The sequence below is a fragment of the Thermobia domestica genome, chromosome 2 (genome assembly GCF_964235325.1).
Source record: "Thermobia domestica chromosome 2, izTheDome1.hap1.1, whole genome shotgun sequence".
Taxonomy (NCBI): Eukaryota; Metazoa; Arthropoda; class Insecta; order Zygentoma; family Lepismatidae; genus Thermobia; species Thermobia domestica.
Window position 1 is genome coordinate 219,305,915 of NC_137455.1, and position 26,852 is coordinate 219,332,766.

The following is a 26,852-nucleotide window of genomic DNA, read 5'->3' on the forward strand; positions in this document are numbered from 1 at the left end:
CTCTTTCATCTTCACTTACACAATATGAAGTCGATATTCTAAATGGGAACAGCTTTAAGATCCATGAATTAATCGTTTAAGTTTGATGTATTTAAGGAAACACACTCATCAACATTGATTGTGATTCAAGGGAATGTCATGAAATACGTCTTTTATCTCTGTGTGAAGTACGGGCGTTACTATCTTTCATATTTGGCAAACTAGAAGAAAAGATATCATTCCCAATAAGATAATGGAATAATAGTTTATTATCTATGATCAGTAACGCATGAACATGTTGTTTGTTTGGAAAGGCCAAACAAGTTACGAGCATGACATGACGAGCAAAATTAGAAGGCATTGTCCACACCCAACACGATAAATGAGTGAGAAAAAAATTTAAAGAGATATCCTTACACCATTTAATTTGTATTTCCTGTTAATCTGTATGAATCAAATTCTGAAATTAAATTTTCTTCTGCATTTATGCAATCAATTTGGCACGCACGTTTAGCTCTGCAATGAATTCCTATACAAGTTCAATGTAGTACAATATCAATCGTTTTGTCTTTTAATATAAAAAATGAAATGAAATCTTTCAGTTTTACGTTGTACGGTTATGATCTCTAATATAAAGCCACTAGCCAATATATATACAAAAAAGTGCATAAAATTGTTTTAGAGCAAAATCATTATTTTTCGAGAGCACAAGTTTAATGTCTAGTTATGATACAAATAACATATATAACACTATACATCTGTAACTGATATCAACAGATTATTTCAAAAGAAGAATTTTAAATACATGCACTCTAGTTTAAAAGATTCTGTCAGTTTAGGTCTATATTAGATTAACTACATTAGATGTCTGTATGAAACTGGTGTTGAATTGTTTACAAACTATAAAAAAATGAAATGAAATGAAATCTTTGAGTTTTACGTCCCACGGTTATGCCGGTTAGGCTAAAGGAGACGGTGAAGATGAGAAATGAATGAAGTGGTGGAATGAAGAAAGTGGGAGGAAACGGGAGAACCCCGAGAAAACCCACGCACACGGTGTTTGTCCACCACAAAGTTCACTTGGCGGGGGCTGGGACAAACTATAAAAGTTTTTGTCTGTGTTAGGTCTACCGAACACGTGTACCAGATCTTGAAACCCTGCAGCAAAGAATAACCACAGTCGTTGCATCGATCCCTCCAGTGATGTTGGCTAATGTGTGGATGGAAATTGAAAAAATGAAATGAAATTTTTGAGTTTTTCGTCCCACGGTTATGCCGGTTAGGCTAAAGGAGACGGTGGGGATGAGAGATGAATGAAATGGTGGAATTAAGGAAGTGGGAGGAAACGGGAGAACCCCGAGAAAACCCACGCACACGGTGTTTGTCCACCACAAAGTTCACTTGGCGGGAGCAGGGTTTGAAGATGCAAATTGAATATCGCCTAGATGTACTACGTGCTACCAAGGGTGCTCATGTGGAAGTGTACTGATGTGACCAAAACTTTTATAGTTTGTAAATAATTCAACACCAGTTTCATATTCCTATCTTATTTCTAGCCTGAGTTATCAATTTCTGTAATCAGGGAAGGACTTCTCGGACACCCTGTACATTAGATTCGATTGCAAAGGTAGTAACACCCTATATTGCAGGGAAAAATTTCACCCAGAGCAACTCATTTTTTTTAGTAATTTGAACCAGGATACAAACTCAATTATTAATAGTCAATTATCAAATCTAATACACACCTACATGTTCTTCCGATTCTTATTCAGTTGCTGACACGGGAGGGTCCCACAAGTTGTCGCTAAAATCTGATTACCACATAGCATATCTGATAGCATCATGAAAAATAAAAATGAGCAAAATTTAAGGTGCTATGGACCAGAAGGAGAGGAGCTACGGTGCTTCAAAATTTGAATATCAAAAAAATTATAACATGGAATTATGTATGTTTAAAGTAAATATCGTGAAAACCGTTAAAGCAATCAAAACAAAAGTTGCACAATATAATGAGAACACAATGCCCTATAGAAAACCATAAACAGTGTTGCCATAGGTGAAACAGTGTTGCCAACTCAGCATGAAAATATTTTGTTTGAAATAGCACTATATACAAGCGTGCACAGCTTTAAAATGCACTATTATCACTAAACAAAACAGTGAAGTGCAGCGGTACAGTTTGCACACAATTGGAGTTACGAGTGCTGAAAATGTACAATGGAGAAGTCTGATATGTGGCAACTGATGGTAATAAAGAAATCTGGGTCTCATACTATGAATTTCTCATACTAGTTCAAATGCATAACACAGATAGTATAACATAGAAAAATGTCAGCAATGTCAAAAAATGATGCTTTTGAAAAACGAAATTGAGTGATGCCATTTTTACGCCCTGTGTCAGCTCCGAATCTATGTAGGAGTGTAAAGTGGGATCCGAATCACTATGAAAGAGAAAGATAATAAGAAATGTAAGGTGAAAAGTACAACAAAAAATGTCCGAGGCGGGATTGGAACCCGCGATGCCTAATATGTTGGTTGTCTAGCCTTCTAGACCACACGGCTATCCTGGTCGACTAGAAACGAAACGAGGTAGTAATAAAATAATTATATTTCCAATGTGAATATGGTAATATTACAGTGTACGAATATAATCATATGGTGTATAGGAGAGGAAGTAAAATAATATGTCACTTACCATAAAAGACAGAAACCGAGAATGTTCTCTTTCAAATATTGATAAGATAATCAAGAACCAGTTTACAGAATTAGAAAAAACGTGTTTCTTTCCTCGGATGTATCATTTTGTTTTCGCGAGTTGTCTGCTTATTCATCGGGGATTTTGCAGAAGTATAATGCAAAATCTTCACTTGTTTCTAGTGCACTTCTTTATTATCCTCTGTTGCCACATATCAGACTTTTCTATTGTACATTTTAAGCACATGTAGCTCCAATAGCGTGCAACAATGTACCACAACACTTCACGGTTATGTTTAGTGATAATAGTGCATTTCAAATCTGTACACACTTATATATGGTGCAATTTCAAACAAAATATTTAATGCTGGGTTGGCAACACTGCTTCACCTATGGCAACACCGTTTATGGTTTTCGATAGGGCATTGTGTTCTTATTATTTTGTGCCACTTTTGTTTTGATTGCTTTAAAGGTTTTCAAGGTATTTACTTTAAACGTTCATAATTCCATGCTATAATTTTTCGATATTCAAATTTTGAAGCCCCGTAGCTCCTATCCTTCTGGTCCATAGCACCTTAAATTTTGCTCATTTTCATTTCCCATGATGCTCTATCAGATGTGTTTTCTGACATTCAGATTTTAGTGACAACTTGTGGGACCTTCCCGTGTGAGTTATAAGGAGAATACTTTGCCAACATTTGCGTAGTCAAACTCAGCAGAATTATTCAAAAATCTCTCATAATTTATTGTTATCTGAACAGGGGTTAACGTACTCACAGTATATGAGTCAGAAAATCCAATGAAGTAGGCAACTAATTGATTATATAATACATAGTTACTGCATATTTATATACGTGTATTCATGTGTGTGTCTCGTCTGAAGGATAGTTTGTGTGGCTTACCTGTGATGTAAAATGAACAGTATTTATTTATTTTTTATTGGTTGTACTAGTCATGTCTGATATGTTCAAGTAATAGATAATGTACTTATACTCTTAACATTGATATCACAAGTAAGTTGAAATAAATAAAGATACAAAAACTGAAAATAAATTATTTCTTATTCCACAATATTGTTGGTATCTGTAATATAAACTAACTATTACACAATAACACACTGAGCAAGGCAATGTGATAATATGTAAGAAAAAAACAACACTATCACATAACAGTTTCAACACAATAACTGTGCCTTCATCAGACTTCATCTCAAGACATAGTTATTGTGTTGAAACTGTTACGTGATAGTGTTTTTTTTTTTTTTTACATATATTGTGTATTAGTACAAAATGGAAATAAGGCCTGATATAATAGTTAAACTAACTATATGGCCAATGGAACTCATTGCTGCATCCCCCTCCCAAAGAAAGAAAAAACAAAAAAAAACGACACTTTCAATTAACTACTGTTGACAATTAAAATTAAAGAATTGTGCGTTCTTGTATTTAACTGACCTATTTAAAGTTTTATGGATGTTCTATTACATTTTATTATAATAGGAGCTACAAGGTGTCCACAAATGATGCACACACTTTGAAGTTACTTGAAATACAGAACAGTAAACTAGTACTTGTCAAAAATAAAACAGAAGTGAAAATGCTTTTACACCACACTTAGTACGTCTACACATGCTCGTAGAATGTGCAAACACCAGTCCAGTTTCATCCATGTAATTTGGGGAACCTCTCATCGTAATTTGTTTTTGGATATCACCGATAGTTCTAATGTTTGTCCTATAGACAATACCCTTGATAGAGTCTCAAATAAACAAATCACACAAAAATTGTGAGAAAGGAACGCGGTATCAATGGTGTTGGACCACCTCATCCAATCCAACGTCCCCGGAAATGTTTGTCTAGAAACATAGAACCTACTGCCTTTAGTTGGGAAGTGGAATGTGTTGTTGAAAACTGATATTTGGAATATCCAGGAGCCAGCCTTCCCTGTTCACATCTGGCAAGTGAGGTCTCTGGCTTGATCCCAGCTCCAGCGAAATAGACTGTGCTGGACAAATACGGTGAAAGGTTTTCTCAGAGTTCTTCCGTTTCCTCCCAGTTTCGAACTCCATCGTTATCATCTACCTCATCCGTACAATGTCTCTTAGACTCAGTGATATTTGTGAGACAAACTCTAAAAAAATGGATTATCTTGATTTGTGGAAATACAAATTGTTCTATCATGTGTAGTTATATATCGTGCCAATAACTTTGTATTTTCTAATAAATGCAATATCTTCTCTGTTTTGGCTGGTTTTCTGCAGTCGACTACACATTCTCGTCTATAGTGACTTTTACCACCTGGTTTGCTTTTTATATATCCTGATCGTACAATAATAGACCTATTTACAGTTTTCTAAACAGTTAATACTCCCTCCTAAAATTGTGTTTACTTCAGAAAGTTAAAATTCCTATATTGATTACATTGAGATACGTGTCGAATTTTTAATGTTAAAATGCAAATATGCGAAAAGCTCTGTTTACAAAGAGGAAATATTTTTTGCCCTTCTTTTACGAACATATAAAAATTAACAATAAATGAATATAATGGTACGTATTAGCACATGCCAAAATAAAACAGATAACTTTCAATTGAACCTATTATTCTATATAATATATAGAATATATATATACACTATGTCAAATACATAAAATACTATACGAGCGTAATTTTTCCACATCTATAAAAAGTGTTTTAAAACTATAATTATTGTAACATTTTTCAGTCCATTAAATAACCAAGTTCCAAAATTTTTAACATGAAATCGAATTCACAGTGTATCGAAAAATATATATTTGGCTTTAAGTACAATGATAAGTGTGAGATATAAAATACACTAGTGATAAATTGTATTTCAATAACGGAATTGTGCGCTGTCAAATATGTACGCGCCAGGCCCGTATCCAGGGGGGTCTCTAGCCCCCTACCTTTAAATTTTTGCTGGTCTCCCTAAAATTTTCACAGTAGGCTTACAAATGAACTATAATATGGTAATGAACACGATCTTGCATAAAAACGGACATCACTGTTTATTTCCGGGGTGCACACATTATCCATCTTTCTTTTTCGTTCATATTCATCCGTTCGAACCGAAATACTTTCATTGTAAAACTATTAAAGAGTAAATATTATCACAATTATTACGGTTTAATATCCTATCATTTATTGTAATTTGACTGAATAAGGAAATATACCACCTATATTACACTTTATAAAGAAAAAATAAAATGTTCACAATACTCACCACTCCATTCCCGTTTTTCTTTACTACACAAGGAAGCGTTGCCGTACTGCCAATTTGCGCGGTAATGACTGTGTAATTTTCCGTAGCAAATACAGCAGCCATTTTTTCGGATCCAGTGTTAATTAAATTTCCAGTGCCGGCCGCTGCACGATCCTTGGCGCCCTTGTAGCTTTCATAACTTCTTTCTTCTCTTCGGAAAGAGTTTCCAGCAATTTGCTCTGGAAATAGGATAAAAGGAATAATTAATACGAGTCTTCGTTCACGTAGTGTTGTTATTATAGATTAAACTATGAGTTGGTCAAACATTCAGATACTAAGACACTTAAATAAAACACCAATGAACAAATGGAAGACTGGAATCAATTAATTTAAGAGCTGCTTAATCCATGTTGATTATATACAGCATCCAGCTTTTCTTTAAAGGCAAGCAAACAGAAGTACAATTTAATTGGTAAAAATAAGCTGAAAGCAGTACAGAATTCTAACTTGGTCAATACATGCTAATTTGTGTGCTTCTTTCTATTATGGAAAACCTTCAACTGAAAGAAAATGTTTGTCTTCAGTAGTTAATTAATCAGTTGCAAATGGAAATTATAATGGATTTTCTATGTGCAGATGCGAATTGAATACTTAGTACAACAACAAAGTGTCTTTTCTTTTACTTTGATATTACGAAGTTATTCACCCGTAGATTCACTAATCTTGAGGTATAAATTCGTTTTATGTATAATAGGTCTCGAGAGCTTTATATTCGACGAATATTAAAAGAGACGTTTCGTTTGAATATTCCAATCTTAGACATTTTGTTCCATCACTGCCAGCTTATTTTAGTTTGTATTATAACGACAGTAATTTCATGTTCATTCACTGTTCATTATTTGATTTTGTTTATTAATATTAAGCAATCTCAGCCAATAAAGTGTTACGACACTTTTCAAAAGTGCTACAGTAAAAGTTATATTATTATTCTCTTGTAAATCTATAATTTGTTATACTAGAGCACATAATTCTGAGTCGTTAATAGTTCTAACGTTTTAAAAATAGTTCTAACTCTACTTTCTCTTTGTACAAGCTAGTTATTTTATTATTTTGTGGAGTAATATATAAGATTACGACTTTAGTTTTTAATCAAAATATAAATTATCTCTGACCCTTTTAGAAACAGACTGTTTAAATAAATATTATATCAACATTACCAGTTTTTATCAGTATAGCAGTTCAATAAAATGAAGCCAAAGAGAGTTTAAAACAAAGGTTTGGACACAGTACATAATTTCTATGTGTTTGCAAAACTTCATGTGGCAATAATTTAATGGAAATCAGTAGTTTGAATTGAGTACCACAAAGTACTACACAAAAGATATCACTTCCTTGAAATAAAAATAAAATGCAATTTCTAGTTTGACGTCCCAAAGCTATGTTCTGTATTCTAAAGGGAGAAACAATTTAGGAAGATAATAATAATAAAATAATTGGTAGAATGAGGATATTGCAGGAAACGTTGGATTAGGGTATATCGTCCTCTATAGCGTCCAATCTATATAAGGCATGGACGTATGGTTTAACGTGGGATCAGAACTATAGAGCTCCTGCCGGGAATCTAACCTGAAACTCTCGGTGAGGGAAAACGAAAACCCTCAAGAAAACCTACCGACGTGAAGTTGTTCAACACAAACTCACTTAGTTTGGTATCAAACTAATAACCTTTGGCAGCACTAGAGGTAAGTACCCTAGCACTGAACCACTGCAACCATGTCAGGACCTTGTTTCGATAACTTTTACTACTAACCATTTCCATTATTTTTGTGGGGAATTTTAGATTAGCACAGTAAATGATTTTGTAGTGTTGCTTTGCTTCATATAGTGACAAGAGAGAGAAATGACATTTGAGTTGGTGACGTTAAGTTTTTCTTCTACTTGATTTCAGGGTTGAATCTTTAGTGAATTTTCGCTTAGGAAGAAAAACAGCAACATAAGCTATAAGCTGAGGATGTCTTCGTTCGAAGAGAGAGAGAGAGGGAAGCTCTTTGGCTTCATTTTATTCATTATATATATATATATATATATATATATATATATATATATATATATATATATATATATATATATATATATATATATATATATATATGTGTGTGTGTGTGTGTGTATGAATGTATGACACACTCTGTGTCTATGTAAAAGAAGGAAAAACGTGGGACGTAGATAGAAGTACTAGTACAGAAAAGATCGAAAACTCTTCTTTTCTTGCTGTAGAGTGAAATGCATTTGGATATTGTCCCTCGAGGGAAGTTGTGAGGAATAAACCGTGGTTAGAGACAGACGAGGCAAGTTTTTTTTTTTTTTTTTTTTTTTTCTAGAAGATAGAAGCGTATCAACGTAAAAGAATGCCTCTAGCAAAAAGTCAATTTTTTCTTCATAAATATGAGCTTCTCTCTTTATATTTTCCTTTTATTATTTTACATGTGGGACATATGAATTTCATTTTGAAGGAAAAGGAACAAAAATTGAACTTTTTAAAATCAGATCTTAAGTTATGAATTTCATTTTTTATCCTCGGTTTTATCTGCATCTAAAATAAGTAAATAAATAAGAAAATAAATAAATAAATAAGAAAAATGTATCACTAAGGAACAAATACTTTACTATCATCTCATCGCATATTTGCAATACACACTGTTGAACAAGCAGAATATGCTAAGGACATCTACATTGCAAAAGAACTTTACTTCTCTGTGTTATGGTACGTAAGGAAATGTCAAAATCTTCATCTTTTTGTATTCAAGAATGCTCAATGTCTTCCTCTCTCCTTTAACTTATATTCTCAAATATTACGTGCTTTTCTTTAATATTATTGTTTGAACTATGAGGGTCGTTTTTCTTTTACCTTAACTTAGTTTGAGAAGGTGGAGTCTCTTTTTAACAAAAGTATGTGTTATATATTTGTACACCAACTATTGGTATGTGAGTTATAGAACAGTAAATTACACGTCTTCTGCGGGAAACGTCTGCTTTTGGTGGATCACGAACCCACCAATGGACCACCGACACATCACAACCAAAGCGAATTGCAATTTTGCAGGACGATTTTAAATGTTCTCTTGCAGCCCAGACCGGCATTGGATAATGTCGTCCTGGCATTGTACACACAGACTGAAGATACACAACTATACAAGTAACGTTCAGAATTCCCTACAATACTATCTTATGGTCAACGTGATTTCTACGATGACCAGTGTGTTAGAATCTTTAAACTAAAATCAACATTCGCTCTACAGACACATTCTCTGATCAGAATTTCGTTCGAATCGGAATTTGTGTACAGTGTGGTGTTCCAAGTGTTTTCATATTTTGGCTGTTACTTAAGACGTATTGTGTTTTAATGGTCCTTATTATACATTATTTTCAAGTATCTTTCTATTTATGTAAAAGTCTAGGTTATATGTGAGCGTTTACTTTTAATCTCATCGAATCAGTTCTTTGTGCATTTCATAACTCTCTATCAGGATGGAAAATGAAAGGAATTGATGTTCCGTATTTTCTACTGCTTGGGGTACAAAATAAAGTGTACCTCTTTTCTTATGTTAGACGAATTTCTATAGTAGAGTCATAATAATTGAATCCATCAAAGCTTTAAAGAGATAATAACCAGAAATGCTCTTAAAATTTAGGGATTATGTAGTATAGGGAAATATGAAAGACCTTACAAAGTTACAAATATTAAATATTTTATGCTAATCAGACTTCCAAATTTACGGTACAATTATTTTTTTTATTTCCTTGCGAAGATATAACAATTCCAAGAATTTCATATATTGTTTTGATTTTTTAGGTTTTATAATTGTTTGCTGTAAATAAACATTCATAATATTGAGAACGTATTACTGATTCTGTTAAATAACAAATTATTGTTAAATGAGATGTAATTAATTGGCGAAAAAAAAATAATAATAACAGTTAATTTTAATTAGATTATAATAAGATGATAAACTTTTTCCTTTCTCTTTTCTTCTATTTTCCATTTCTTTCGCTTAGTCTTCTTTTCTAAAAGTCTATAGAAGTAGAAAAACTAATAAAACAAGAAAAATAAATAATATGTTTAGAACTTTATTCTTGAGAATATTTTATTTTGAAGCAAGTATTTCATGGAATGTTCATATCGTACACGTATTACTTTTTGTTTGATACTGACAAATTGGAGATAACTTCGCATATCTTATTTTACGAAATTTATCAATAGTTCTTGAGACTGGATGTAAGAAGTTTCCAGATCCACAATATAGTTAAGGTAAGCATAAATATATTTTAGTCTCAACCATCATGATCATAATAATTATGTAATAAGCAAAATCGTGACATTTGGACAAATTATAGAAAATTTAGTGTAATTTTATATCATTACACGTATTGACTGTTGAAACATTCTTGCAGTTACTTCCGAATCCAGTTATTTTCAAAAACAATATATATTATTTTCAAATACCGTAAGTTAAACGTTAAACTTGGAAGAGATGTATTTTCCTTCACAGGAAAGGCATTTCATATATTTATTCTTAATACCTTAATGATTAGAAAGAAGCAAATACATTTTATATAGCATACATGCAGCAACGTAGTAGAAGCTTATTGAAAATAGTATAATGTTAACTTCGGTTTTTCTCAATTGCTAAATAGACTTGTTCAATACTATCGGGTGTACCATTTAAAGCAATCTTGGTTCAACCGAAGTATACTACTATAAAATTGTTTTGTACAATAAAATATGATCGCTTGTTGATTTGTTTGAGCTCTATGCACCATACTACTATAGTCGACTACTGGTATTGTAGGACTGCCAGGGTGAGTTTCTATGTAGAACAAAGTATACTTTAGTCGAACTTGACCAGTTTTGCAAGGTACATATAAAAACATTTTGAGCTATTTTGGGGCTCATTAGGTTTTATTTTGAACATTAGAGAATAGTGTAAATGTTATATTGAGGTAAAACTAAACTTTTAATCCATTAAAGCTCATAAACCTCAGAATCATATTATTAAAACTATAGCATTGAAGTACGCGAGTTACTTTGCATGTAAAATGTTCTTCATTGCTTGTTTAGTTTAATTTCGTTCCTTTCGAGACAAAGGGGCTTATCTCATTTTTTCAACTTTTCCAAGAGACAAGTTTAATGATGTTATCATAATTTATTCCATTGTGTTCTGTTGAAATTTAATTTGATTTTCTAAGTTATATATCTGAAACGAAGGAAATCGAACTTAATTTTAAAAGAAGACGATACAATAAATAATGAGACATGGTTTAACCCTAGATCACAAAGGCAGTTTGTACCGAACGTTATTACAAAGGCGTAGTCTGACGGACTACTTTGGGTAAAAAAGAAAAAGAGGCATATTTACACACAATGAAAAGTTATACTTGCAGAAATAAGTATATTCAATAAAGAAAAAAGTATGTGTGAACATGAACTGCGTACTAGGTATGACAGGTGTTCTAAACATAGTAGTATATCAACATATTCATTCCTATCAATTTCTCAACATATGTAGAAATAGCTGCAGCAATAGATAATCCAAGATACATATAAATGACTTGATATTCTTAGCAGATACCGGATAGCTGCTCTCCACACATGGTCTTTGAGCAGCGACCACAGAAATGTATTATCATACGCCTGAGTCTTTGAGGGTAGAAAACACAAATCTTCCTTCTTTGTTGTTGGGGTGATCCTTGAACTGGATTTTCTAAATAACCATCTTCTTCCCCTTCCGAATCTCTAAGCTCATGGCAAAGAATAGAAAATTTAAGACTAGTCACATTTTCTTAAGGTCAGCATCAGTATGGCCTGTGTCTTCATGAATTTGTGTTTTTTCATGATCCGGGGGAAATTTCACTTGCTCTATCCTCAAAATCAAGATTCCTCTAAACATTTCAAAATTTGATTTTTCTCAAAGTTCATTTTGTTTCTCAACAGTGAGGAACAAAACTTTACACACTAAGACACGAAGATTGTATATATACAGCTTACATTTTAAAGAATATTAGCCGATGTAACGTTAATCAACAAATTTGAACTAAGTAAACACAAAGGCGTAGTCTGTCAGACGATGCAGATTAAAATTATGCGAAACGAGGGCACATACTAGCTCAACAATCGGTGTCCTACGCTGTCTAGCTACACAATGGAGGTACATGGAAATGATGGGGAGGGGGTGACGTGAGATTTCGACACTAGTCGCATAGTCTGCCAGACGACGCCTTTGTAATATAGGGTTAAACTTGTCTCCTGGAAAAGTTAAGAGAGTGAGGTACGCCCTTTTGTCTCGAGAGGGACGATTTATATCTAAGAAGAACATGTCTCGTTGTTTTCCTTAGAATTTTTTTGTGAGCCGAAACTCAAATCTCTTGCTAAGGCAATGTGATATGATATGAATACTTCTAAAACAAAGAAACAGATCAGCCTCGTTTCAAAATTACTGTAAATTCAATTTGCATTTCCGCGTTGACTCGGGGAACAATACTGGATTTTATTTTATTTTATTTTCCTTTTCTTTTTACATTTCTTTTTTTATCAATATGGATCGAACTTTTGAAAAACTATTAATTTCAAATTTAATCTACTGTATAAATTTAAATTATAATTAGATTTAAACATTGTATGTTGTTCTTCCTTCAGATAAAGTCAACATCAAAATTCGAAAAATGTGGTTTGTACTAATAAATACTACAAGAATAGTTATTAAAATACTGTCCTAATAAAAGTAATGTTTATATACTGCAAGAATAGTTCATCAGCATCTCTCGCTTTAAACATGAAGCAAGACTATTTTCTTTGCGATTGTACATTGAAACTCCACTTTATGTCCCATTGGCGTAGCAGCTCTGTTTTATAGCAAAGTGAGAAAAAGAACAGTTCCCCTTTAAGTGATACCCGAAGAGAGTCAAGCCTTTTTTTCTTTAATAAACAAAAATATGAAAAAAAGCAGAAACACAAGACGAAAGTGCATATTACATAACAGGGTGTTGATGACAGAAAAGGGTTGTAAATAACCTACAGTCAACTTGCGATAGCAAAGTATCAAAAGAAGTGAAACTAACCCGACGACCACCTAATATACTTTTTTGCTCTTACAACAAAGCATGGGAGCTGTGCCAAAGTTGATGGCAAAATCGTTATACCGCAAAGTACGTATATGCTTCTTCCTACACTGCTTTTTACATATTCTAGATAATTTATTTGTTTTTTATATTATAAAGACTTCTCAATTTCATTCATTTAATCATATGTTATTTCATCTGTCTTCAAAATTTGCAATAAAAGCAAATATTTTTCGTTTGCATTTTCTATTAAACTAACACTCTCATTGGTGAGTTCCTGGAAGTTTGTCTCATTTAAGTACATATTTACTTTTTCAAGTTCAACCTTAGAAGTGGAACGGGGTTGACATATGGAAGAAAGGAACTATACTGTATGTCTACTTTCTTCACCGGAATCCCAGATTTAGAAAATAGTGGATTTAATTAACATTAATCCCAGGTCTACAAACTATTAAGAATATTTTTCAAAGAATAAATTCATACGCCTCCAAAATGATTAATGTCAACATAGGATTGCCTTAACCTTTGGTAGGTAATAATTATTATTTCATTAGTATATATCATATAACCTAAAACACATACTTATGTGGTATAGGCAGAAATAAAGTACCACTTCCCTTATCGATTTCCAAACTTTAGAACAATTATGTTCGCATTTCTGTCAGTCAACAGGTATCATAGCTAAAACGTAAGAAGAAACGAGAAGTGATTTGTAGGAATAGATTCAAAATCCAAAGAGTAGGTCTGATCTCCTTTAAATAACAACTTAAACGGAAAGTGATAGGAATCGACGATTTCCAGTTTCAAAACTAGTCACCGTAGAGCAAAAAATAGAATGCGAAATGTTTTCCTTAAGTCGATTCAGCATTTTAAGAATGGATACCATACCCACCTTTATATATCTAATACAAATGGACGAGTTAAACCCCATTACTACTTCCAGTATTTGTAAGAGATAGCGAGGAATAGCTTTTAATATGAGTTCTCAGTCCCAACAATAAATTTTATATCTCTCTACTCAAATCAGAAGTGGTGAAAAGCTAGGATTTACTGTTTCAAAAATTGTCACAATAATGAGATAAAACAACAATAGAGAGTGAGGAAAAAGTTCTAATCAATTCAGTGTCCTTAGAATGGATTTCATCTACATATAATTTTACTAAATTCGAAAATCATAAGAAACCAACCAGCATTTACCGTTTTAGTATTGATCTCCAAAGAGCGAAAACGACAAGATTGTGAAAAATTATTTTCTTATATGTGGTATATTCGCCATCTCAATAATAAGCTACATCTTCATTCTTATCAATATTTTTACTGGAAAGGGTGAAAATGCACCATTTCCAGTTTCAAGACTGATCGCCATAGTGTAAAAATTTTTCCTGAAGTTTTCGGATATACTATAGATTCAATAATTACCGCAAGAATAGGTTTCATGTCCAATTCATTGCAACAGGGACTTATAGAAATCCACCACCACTTCCGGTTTAAATATTTATTTCCGTAGAGCATAAACTGTAAAAAATAACGAAAAGTGACTTTTGCTATAGATTCAGCGCTCCAACAAATTCCATCTTCACTTTCATTTCTCTATAAAAACCGAAAGGAATACAAATTCATATTTCCGGTTTTTTTGGCTTCAATGCTGATCGCCTTAATGATATAACGGTAATGGAAAGCAATAAGAAATATTTTATCCATTTACTTACAAGCACTAAAAGCCTGAATGACAAGCTTTATCTTTGACCATGTCACTCTATTACAACCGGAAGTTACCAATTGATAATTTCCAATTTTAGTACTTAATTCCTATAATTTGAAAGTTTACCGTATTTTCACAATTGAACTATTTTATGTACGTATGTAATAATTCGTTCGTTAAGCATTCTTTGAGTATGGATAATGATAGAGTCAACGCCTCCTCTACAACGTTTCATTAGTCATTAGCTTTAACGTTATTTTTTCATTTGTCGGCTTGTTGTCTCGAATTTCCATTAGGTGTTTTTATTATCACTAAAGTTAATCTGATTGCGTTACTGGATAATTTATTAGCTTCACGGCGTCACAGGATGGAAAACCATACACATGGGTCATCATTCCATACCATCCAATGTAAAAAGTAATTCTTAGATGACTATTTTTAATTTGCCTAATTCTTTCAATATTGGAAATTGTATATCTCAGGAGTTCAAAAGCAAATTTGTTACATTTAAAAAAGATGTATCTGCTAAATAAGATTTTAATGTGCCAGTAGTACAATTATATGCCAGTTTTTTTATTTATTTATTTATTTATTTATTTATTTATTTATTTATTTATTTATTTTTTTGAGATTTTCAATTTTCGTAATATCTCAGAAACTACTTGAATTAGAAGCTGAAATAAATATATATAATTCGATTATTGGAACTTACAAAATTTTCATATTTATACCAGTATTTCCTTCTGAACAGAAAGAACATCAATCCTAATATTAACAACCCTTCCTTTAGATACGAGGGCAAGTCAAGAAAGACTTGGACTGATTTTTTTCCCGGCAGTTCTGTTAACGCTGGAGCTTCATAGTTTGGCATACAAGTAGGGTGGGTCTTGCTGTGCATATATATAAAATGTTGTTAAGGAATCATTGCATGTTTGGTAACCACGACTTTTTATTGCAGGTGATGTTCTGCGCCGCCTCTAGAAGTCGCCTGTAGAAGAAATGGAGTCATTACGAGATGAACAATTTGCAGCTATACGGTTCTGCTATCGCCTGGGGAAAAGTGCAACAGAAACTCTAGAAATGTTGAGAGCAGCCTACAAAGATGACGCTCTGCCACGAAGTACCGTGTTCTGGTGGTTCAAAGAGTTTAAAGAGGGCCGAATGACAATCACGAAAGCTGGTGGACCAGGTGTATCAGCGTCAGCTGTTACTGAGGTGAACATTAACACGGCAGCAGTCATTGTTAGAGAAGATCGCCGCATCAGTATCGACGATCTGGCAGCCGCACTACGCATATCTCATGGCAGTGCCTTCAAAATTTTGCATGACCACCTCCACATGAGCCGAGTGTGTGTGCGATGGATTCCGACTCCTGACACCAGAGCAGAAGGCCGTTCGAGTGGAGACTTGCAGGGAGCTGTTGCAAAGGTTTGAGGATGGTGGAGACGCCTACCGCACCGTGCGACTTTTTTCTATTCCCTGCCCTAAAATCCAGACTGCGTGGACGCCGCTTCTCCGATAATTCCGAGGTTCTGAAGGCATCGGAGGCGGTTTTGAAGGACCTCTCAAAGAATGGCCTGCGACACGTGTTTGAGGACTGGAAGACTCGAATGAAAAAGTGCATTCAAATGGGCGGGGACTACTTTGAAAAGGATCATGTGCCTGTTGCTGAGTAATAATAAATTGCCTAGAAAAAAAAATCAGTCCAAGTCTTTCTTGACTAGCCCTCGTAATTCTAGCTTATGTATGAATTTTGAATCCTGATATTCTTTTTCTTTATTTGTATGCAAAATCAGACGTGTAAGTTCCTTCCAAAATTACAATTTTTGACTTCATATATCCCAGATGGGAGAGATAATAAAAATTCAGAAATTTTACTGTTTAAAATATCACAAGGGTGGAACAAACAGAAAAGATACGAGGATGATATTCAACTGGTGGGCAAGATATTCGAATTTCAATTTACCCGAACGTTTCTTGAAAAATCAACAAGTAAAATATTAAATATTTTTCATGTATACTAATGATATAATGTTTTACTTATTCCGTTGATATTAATATACTATGACACGCATTCAATAAATTATGATACTATAGTATGATACTTCAAATAACTATGACACGCATTCAATATTATATCTATTTAATGACATGTGTATTTGAAAAGTAATAAATACTCACTAGTTTTCGTCAAAGTTAGTTTCGAATGAGTTTTTGATTAGGTCACTACAGATGATTTTATTGTAACATCAACTCTGAAATCGCATTGCACAAAGGATATGCTATAAGAACGTCCAGTTGCTATCGTAAACTCTAGTGCAGAAAGTTTCCTTAAAATGTTTTTAGGCACCCACTCAATATCATCACTTGATAACTTAAACAATGTCCTTGGACCTACTGTATGGAAGAACTTTACCAAGATATTATTATTTTCACTACTGATATCCCTAACAAAACCCAAACATCACTTATCATGTAAATACAAGCGAGATTGTGATTCACAGTAAAAGCTAGATTTTCCACAAGTATTTCAGTTGTTACCAAGTCTTGATAATTTTTAAATTTTGATGTTCTGTAACATCTAATAGTAGTTTTGTTAATAGGAATCACCCTGTGTCTGACTGCGTATGGTTTCCAACTTTTCTCTGATCTCATTTCTTCTTACAAAACAATAATGAATCCTCTTGATATTATTGGCATAATATTCGTATATTTCTTAAGGCGAAAAAAAATATTAGTGCAAATGCAATTATTAGTGTAGACTGCTTTGCTAACTTTTCTTTTATTTGTCACTCCAATATCGTCAAAAAATTTTTCTTCCATGAGATGATACAAAAATTTTCATTTTGCTTCAAGTGAAAGGTCACTTTTATAATTGCAGAAATTTACAAAGTCTCGCCTTTATATGGCGCAGATGATCTACCAATAAAACATTTGTTCACCAAACATACTACAGCTTTAATATCATGAACTAAATATTTTAGAAACGCGTGGACTGCTGGAGTATTATGCTCTTTGTGGTCTTAAATAATGTAAAGTATTCTACAATTGAATTTATGGTATTTTAAGATGTTATGAAAAGGAATGTAATGTTTGTCTAATAGATTCATTTGGTACCCAAGATAGGCGAGAATGGGGAATGGTGGAAACTGCATAGAGTTCAGTTTACCTAACACTATTACAGTCATTAAGTCTAGGAGGCTCTGTTGGGTAGTCATGTACTAGAATAAGAGAACGTGTGTTCATTTCATCTCCGGAAACAACAAAATTTCAAAATTTCATCAGGAAACCTAAAGGAAAGATATTAGGAAGACCTAAACGTATATATGAGAATACTATTTAGATGGATCTCGCAGAAATAGGAATACAAAGTAGAAACTAGATCTAGTTGCCAAAGGACAGAAGTCAATATAGAGCTTTTGTGAATGTGGCACTAAACCTCCGGGCACCATAAAAAATAGAGTTAGTTATTTTGAGTTACACAGTTTCTGAAATATTTCAAAAACTGCAAATGTCAAAAAACGTAAAGAAAATGCATGTACAGTACATTAAAAATCTAATCTAGCAGATACATTTTTATAAAAATATAACAAAAAATGCTTTATAACTCTTAATATATGTAAATTTCAATTTTGAAAAACATAGGAAAATTGAAAATCGTCATGCAAAAATCATACGGTGACTTAACATGGATTGACTCACACATGAATGACATTTTTATATGTCTAAAACTAACACCGGGTAAAACATTAGTTTCACACATTTCGAAAAAGAAAATTACGTCATTACTTTTCAACTTTTCTCCAATATTCTGCTTTAATAAGAACGGAAAAACGTTTGGAATGAATTTTATGTGCCAAATGACATCAGATTTTGGAAGAAGGAAGTGAACTCTAACATGTATTTGCAACGAAAAACGTAATCCCGCAAGTATTTCTCTGAATCACTGTAAGTTAATATTTTAATATATGATATTCTGTAGCAGTTTATATTTAACTCCAGGTTTTGAATATTGGTACTGCTTACACAGTCAACATGAAGTTATTATTTCTGTTCGGAAATTATTAATAGATATAAAACATTAAATTGAAACTAAATATAATACAGATTAAATATGATTAATATTCAAATTGCATGTACATCTTAACTGCACATAACAATATATTCCTTTACTTCTATGACTTTTATAAAATGTTTGGTGAAATTATGATCACTATGGTTTATGTATTTTCTCCAATTAATTCCCTAATTGAACGATGAAATAATACTCTCTCTTTGGCGTACTGATATGACCAATTACATGTAATTTGCCTGTAAGCTAAACAAAAGAACAAGATAGTATTTTTCGGTGATCAACGTATAATAGACCAATTAGTAGATATGGGAAAATATAATTTACCATCATGCATCTGGAAAACCTCTGAAAATTAACCAGTAGCCCTTTACAAATATAATTCACAGAAGATGTGTTTGTACTCACAAAGTTATACCGAACCCAGAAAATAATAATTTTATTAGAATTTTAAATATGTAGTGCATAGCAGTGATGGAATGGGTAAAGGGTCAATGAGTCATGACTCTTTTACAAATCTTTATGGGTTGTGCATGACCATGAGTACATTATTCTATACCTAATGAACAAAATGTGTAGGTGTGAGAAAAGACAAGGCAGAAGTATATTGCATAGCATCCCCCATTTTCAATATAGATTTGGAGACTGGCTTGAATGATCATATAAATGTCGACTCCCATAATTGGAAATGATATTCTATGTTTTTTCAAGCTGGTGAAGCAATTAGTCAGGTGATAGTTCAGATTAGGAGAAGAGACCAAAGGCTTAGAGGCACGTTCTATGAAAGGCAGGGCAGGCAATGTGTGGCAGGGTGTTATTCTGTTGAAAGAACAAATATCTTAGATGGTACTGGAATGTCAACACATCTACTACGATAATTTCCGGAAAATACATCACTATCATCGACATCTCCTGTAAGAATATTAGAAGTGAATAATTATTGTTGAATATAGCTCCACATAATGATGTCTGGCATTGGTGACATGCTTTACTGGTGTACAAACTATAGATGTCACTCGCTAGATCAGTAGTAGAAAATGACAATGACTAACACCGAAATAGAATTGGCATCTCGGGAAACCCAATAACGCTACATTTATCCATCTAATTCCTTCTTTTGCAACACTATTGGAGACGGTCTGCAAATTGATTAATCAGGATGGGAAGTCTACAGAGCAGCATCTCTGAACGTAGTCCTGGCCACAAACAGGTTACAATTAGTATGTTCCGGCGTCTGGAACAGGACAGCCATGTCTATGTACCCATGTTTGGGTACTCAAATACAAAAGCACCTCAGGCACTACCGTCCAACGTGTTTCACGATTCTGTTGAACGACCACCTGGTCTCCAATAGTCTCACGATACAATATTACTGAAATTCCGTCAGCTAAACTAACTGCAATAGGCCACAGTGGCTCACTGCTTTAGCAGTTACTCTTCAAGCGTGAGATCCTTGGTTCTATCCCAGCTTGAAATAAGTGGGCTTTGTAGTGGACTAACACCATGTGGATGGATTTTCTCTGGCACGGGAGGGCCTCACAAGTTGTCGCTAAAATCTGATTGCTACATATCACATCTAATAGAGCATCATAAGAAATGAAAATGAGCAAAATTTAAGGTGCTATGGAGCAGAAGAATAGGAGCTTCAAAATTTGAATAACCAAAAAATTATATCATGGAATTATATACGTTTAAAGTAAATATCTTGAAAACCGTTAAAGCAGTCAAAACAAAAGTTGCACAATATAATGAGAACAAAATGCCCTATCGAAAACTACAAACAGTGTTGCCATAGGTGAAGCAATGTTGCCAACTCAGAATAAAATATTTTATTTGAAATAGCACCATATACAAGTGTGCACAGATTTAAAGTGCACTATTATCACTAAACAAAGCAGTGAAGTGCAGTGGTACAGTGTTGTACACTATTGGAGCTTCGTGTGATGAGAATGTACAATGGAGAAGTTTCTTATGTGGCAACAGATGGTGAATAAAGAATCTGGGTCTCATACTATGCATTTAGTTCAAATGCATAACACAGATAATTTAGACACTTTTCATAAAAAGGAAATAGAATTAGAGGAGATTTAGCAGGCTATTAAAGTGCTGAAACCTAAAATATCTTGTAGTATAGATGGCATTCCACCGTATGAGGTGAAGAGCTGTTTAGACATATTGAAGCATCCACTCCATATTATCTTTAATATGTACATTAAAACCAATATATTTCCGAATAAATGGAAAGAAGGTCTCATTTGCCCCATTCCTAAATCTGGAAACAGGAATGAGATAGAGAACTTCAGACCCGTAGCCATCCTATCTTCCTCTGGCAAAGTTCTTGAAACCATATTATACAACAGAATTTTAAACCATGTAAAGCCTATCATATCTGAACATCAACACGGATTTTTAAGGAATAAATCCACAACAACCAATCTAGCAATAGTAACGGATTACACAGCAAGAGAATTAGACACAGGCGGTCAAGTGGACGTCATTTATACGGATTTCAGTAAGGCTTTCGACAGAGTTGACCATGAAGTGCTACTACAGAAATTGGTATCTTTGAATTTTTCTAAGAGAGCAATAGAGTACTTCGCTTTCTACTTGTGCAATCGAGAGAAAACTGTCTCTTAGAAGGGATATATTTCCACGAAATTTGCCACATTATCAGGTTTTCCTCAAGGATCCCATTTAGGTCCGCTATTATTCCTTCTTGTAATTAATGATATTTCAATCTATGTTAAAAACTCTCACTTTCTGTTGTTTGCCGATGATCTCAAATTATATTCTAAAATAAGCACAATGGATGACTGCACACAACTCGAGCAGGAATTACAGGGTGTTGGGCAATGATGTGATAAAAACAAACTTTCATTGAAAATCTCTAAATGCAAGTCTTTATCGTTCTCAAGGAAAGAAAATCCCATCAATTATCCGTATATAATTAATGGCATATCTCTGTGTAAACCAAATTCAGTTAAAGATTTAGAAGTAATTTTTGATTCAAAACTGACCTTCTCTCATCACATCGATGCAATCCCTAACGCTGCATTCAGAAACCTTGGCCTTATCTATAGAATGGGTAAAGAGTTTAGAAGAGTGTAAATATTCATTAAACTTTATAATGTGTACGTAAGGTCCCGATTAGAATATGCGTGCGTTATTTGGACACCGAATGTAAATAAATATTTACATGCAATAGAAAACATTAAATTTAAATTTCTAAAAATGTTTACGTACAAGAAAACAGCTTCCTGTCCCAAACAGATTCCCTACGTAGGCTTGTAAGGAGTTTGAATGTCCTAACGTTGACGAATCGGCGAAAGATGTTTGATTTACTATTTTTATATAAAGTATTAAATAATAAAATTGACTGTCCAGAAATACTCACGAAAGTATATCTGAGCGTTTCAAAATCCAGAACAAGACCAGGGAATACTTGAATATTTTTCTGTGAAAGGGCACGAACAAATATTCTCAGTAAATCTCCGCTGTCGAGAATGTGTGACTCCTACAATGAATTAAGTAAAGAACTGATGTTTTAGATATATTCAGTATGTCAGAATATGCATTTAGAAACAGGATTATTACCGAGTACCTGACACTCGAAGTGAATTGATTAATTGTACGGATAAATATATGTATGTCTATGTATGTATTATACGACACTATAACTAGGCATTAAGCCTCTTGTGTTGTTTATCTAAATAAATAAATAAATAAAATAGCAAAATGTCATTAGTGTCACAAAGTATTGACGTATTTGAAAACCAAAATTAACTGATGTCATTTTTACGTCCTGTGTCAGCTCCGAAGCTATATAAGAGCGTAAAGTGGGATCCGAATCACTATGAAAGAAAAAGATTACAATGAAATATAAGGTGAAAAGTAAAACAAAAACATGTCCAGAGGCGGGATTGAAACCCGCGATGCCTAATATGTCGGTTGTCTAGCTTTCTAAACCACACGGCTATCCTGGCCGACTAAAAACGAAATGAGGTTGTAATAAAATATTTCCAATATGAATATGATAATACTACAGCTTACAAACATAATCATATGGTATGTAGGAGAGGAAATTTCAGAATATGTCACTTAACACGAAAGACAGAAACCAAGAAATTACTCTTCCAAATATTGATAAGATAATCGAGAACCAGTTTACAGAATTAGAAAACACGCATTTCTTTCCTTGCGTGTATTATTTTGTTTTCGCGAGTTGTCTGCTTATTCACCGGGGCTACAGAATGCAAAATCCTCACTTGTTACTAATGCATTCCTTTATTACCGTTTTTTGCCACATATGAGACTTCTCTATTGTACATTTTTAGTACACGTAGCTCCAATAGTATGCAACACTGTACCTCTACACTTCACTGTTAGGTATAGTGATAATAGTGCATTTTAAATCTGTGTACACTTGTATATAGTGCTATTTCAAATAAAATATTTTATGCTGAGTTAACAACACTGCTTCAGCTATGGCAACACTGTTTGTGGTTTTCGATAGGGTGTTTTGTTTTCATTATATTGTGCAACTTTCGTTTTGATTGCTTTAACGGTTTTCAAGATATTTACTTTAAACGTACTTAATTTCATCATATCATTTTATGGATATTCAAATTATGAAGGCCCCTAACTCCTATCCTTCTGGTCCATGGCACCTTAAATTTTGCTCATTTTTATTTCTCATGACGCTCTATCAGATTTGCTATGCGCCAATCAGATTTTAGTGGAGATGTAAAAAAGCCGGCTTTTTTTAATCGATGGTTTTTTTGCACGTGAAAAGCCGGCTTTTTTGAAAAAAAAAAGAGAATTTTGGAAATTTTGGCTTTTTTTCATTTTCATGTTTTTTCTATTTGAATAGCTTTCTTATAGCATACTCTAAAGTTAAATAAGATTTCTTGACCTAATTACCATATTTCGCTCTAGAATTCACCATCATGATAGACGGAGCATGTGTTTTGTGAATTAAAGTAAACATACAGTACGTAGTATTTGAGGGCAATTGTAGAAGATATTTAACTTTATTTTAACTTCTGAGTTATCGACATTTTTTTCTTCTCTACGTCATTTGTCATCCGTGTTTCATTTATTAGAGATTAGTAGGTCTACTCTTGCTTCTAGCACATAAGTTAAACTTATGGTTTTCAATATATCCGTCAGAGCATACGTTTGCCAGTATATCTGTCAGAGCGTACTTCCACATTTTTGTTATACTGTAGCTGTACAATGATTTAGCAATAATCTTCCGCATACAACCTTGAAAACAGTTTTATAGAAATAACCAGTAGCGGATTCAGAAAAATATTTTGGGAGGTGTTTCTCTGCTTAATGTTTGTTTTTTCTAAAATTTCCTAATTTTTATTTGGGAGGAGCTTGAAGTTTATGAGTATAGGCATAACTAATAATTCGTTTTGTTTGTATTCAGCAATAATCTTCCGGATACAACCTTGAAGACCATTTTATACTGATAATCAGTGGCCGATTTAGAAAAGTATTTTTTTTTTCATATTAATGTTTAATTTTTCTAAAAATACCTAATTTTTATTTGTGGAGAGCTTCAAGTTTATGAGTAAAGGCATAACAAATATTTCGATTGTTTTACAAATTCCGCAATTGCGGGGTTCAGGCTTCAATCTGTAAGACATCCTCACCCTATAACCCCCTTCACAAATCCATCACTGCTGGTAATTAGCAAAAACAACGACTTAAAAACGATAAAGGAAGTCGGCTAGGATTCACAGTACACACACTAAGTCTACACTTACAGATGGAATTAAGAAAAACTTTTGTCAAAATGGTCGAATTCGGGGTTGAATCCCGGACTTCCCGATAGAAGTGCAGAAACTAACCACTCACACATGGTTATTGTGCAGTTGTGCTTAACTTAAATATATTCTCTCTCGCTCTCTCTCTCTCTCTCTCTCTCTCTCTATGGCCTACGGAATCCGAAGGTTCAATGCCGCGTTCACAAAATCTCTCCTCTGACTTCTATCCTTAGCCAACTGGATCCAGTTTTTACTTTGTATTCCTATTTGTGCGAGATCCATCTTAATATTGTCCTCCCATCTGCCCCTAGGTTTTCCGAATGGACGTTTTCCAATTGGATTTCCACTTAAAACTTTGAAAGCGTTAATATCTTCTTCCATTCTGAGTGCATGACCTACCCACCTGAGCCTCCTAGACTTGATGACTGTAACGATGTTTAGTAAACCGTATAAATTATGCAGTTCTTCGTTATGAAGTTTCCCTCATTCCCGTTTCTCTTGGGTCCGAATATTCGTCTCAGGATTTTATTTTCAAATACTTTCAGTCTGCATTCTTCCCTCATCGCAAGTGACCATGTTTCACAACCATACAGAACAACAGACATGATTATCGTTTTATATATCTTAAGCTTTAAATTCGACAGAATTCGCGACGACAAAATAATTTGAATCGAATAATAACAAATTTCCTTATTTCAGTCGACATTTAATTTCTTTGTAGATATGATTTTGGTCTGGTAATATTGGTCCTAGATATTTGAAAGTATCCAGTTTGTCGAAAGTGTTATATGATATTTTAACGCATCCACAATTTGCGGTATTACAATCCCGGTGAACTTCCATGTATTTAGTTTTTTCTGCATTTACTTCTAAACCAATGTCGCTGCAAGCGTTTAATAAGGCCTGTGCATTTCTTTCTATTACTCTCCTATCATCCCCTATTAAATTTACATCATCAGCATACGCCATAACCTGGCGAATATCATTCATCTCTAGGAACTGGTTGCTATCTTTAATTTTCCTTATAGCGTACTCCGGAACAATGCTGAATAATAATGTCGATTACCAGGGCCCGGATCTTGTTGACAAGTCAACTTTTTTTCTGTTACGCATAGGACAAGGCAAGTTCAAATAAAAACGTTATCCATCAACTCAAGGTTCTAAAAGTATATTCTTTTAAGGTCAACTTTTCGTCACTTTTTGCCGTTTTGAAGATTGAGGTCATTTTTTAATATTTTAAGGTAATTTTCAGGTCACTTATGGTCTTTTTAGTATTTTTCTTCTACATAAGGAAATTTTAAAGTGAACACTGTTTACTGATTTGAAAAATACTAAGTTATCTCTTTTCCTACTTCCTGACTACTGGGGTGGAAAACTGCATTCCTCAAAAGCTAATGAACACTAAACTGCAGTTGGTTGACAAGGGGTAGGGGTTGGTAGGTGGCCAAACAGATAGTTTGGGTAGTTGACCACAAAGGATTTGATCGCGTGAATAACTAAAAGTGGATTGGAAGACATACAAAGATTTTAAACAGGGTTTTTATCTATTATTCTTATGTATACAGTCTACACTTGCAAACTTCTATTCTTTAAGTGTGTGCTTCCTAGTTATAGCTCGGGAGTGAATTAATTCTTTCCGTACGTATATACAATGCCGTACAAGGGACTGCAACTAACTGAAACAAACATTTTGAAAATAGTGAGAAATGGTAATTAAAATTCAATAGATATTTTAAAAATGTTAATGTTTAACTAAATAAACGTTTTTAAAAAGCAAGTTTTTAAGGTCAATATTTGTTAATTTTAGGGTCATTTTACAGGAATTTTAGTGTCATTTTATAGGTCACTTGTGAGAAAATTTTAGGTCAACAAGATCCGGGCCCTGGCGATTACGCATCTCCTTGTTTCAGACCCGTTGAAGCTCATGGACAAGAATTTTTCTACTCGGACATTACTCTGGGATTCATTTAAACACATTTAAATTAATCTATCTTTTTCAGTACTCCGAATTCTGTAAGAATTGTACAATACTTCCCTCATATCTGAGTCGTAAACCTTTTTAAAATCAATAAACAGCTGATGTACTGGGTAATATATTCCCATTTCTTTTCGAGTATTTATCAAATAGTAAATATCAGGTCGATGGTTAATCGATTTCTCTAAATCCACACTGATAATCTCCAATAATTTCATCTGCGTAGGGAATCAATTTTGTTAATATAATGTTGAGAGAAATTGGAACAGTGATTGATTCTTTCCACTCTTCTTAAATGTATTCCATAGTTTTCTCTTTAA

At 33.5% G+C, this 26,852-nt stretch overlaps 1 protein-coding gene across 1 annotated transcript in view; it reads right to left on the reverse strand.

Moving 5' to 3' along the window:
• The window catches only part of LOC145678378 (limbic system-associated membrane protein-like), an 869,469-nt gene that overhangs the window by 283,742 nt on the left and 558,875 nt on the right, over nucleotides 1–26,852 (reverse strand). The window contains exon 2 of the mRNA XM_081748453.1: nucleotides 5,915–6,132. Coding sequence (XP_081604579.1) covers nucleotides 5,915–6,132 — 218 coding nt within the window. The remainder of the gene's footprint in view (nucleotides 1–5,914; nucleotides 6,133–26,852) is intronic.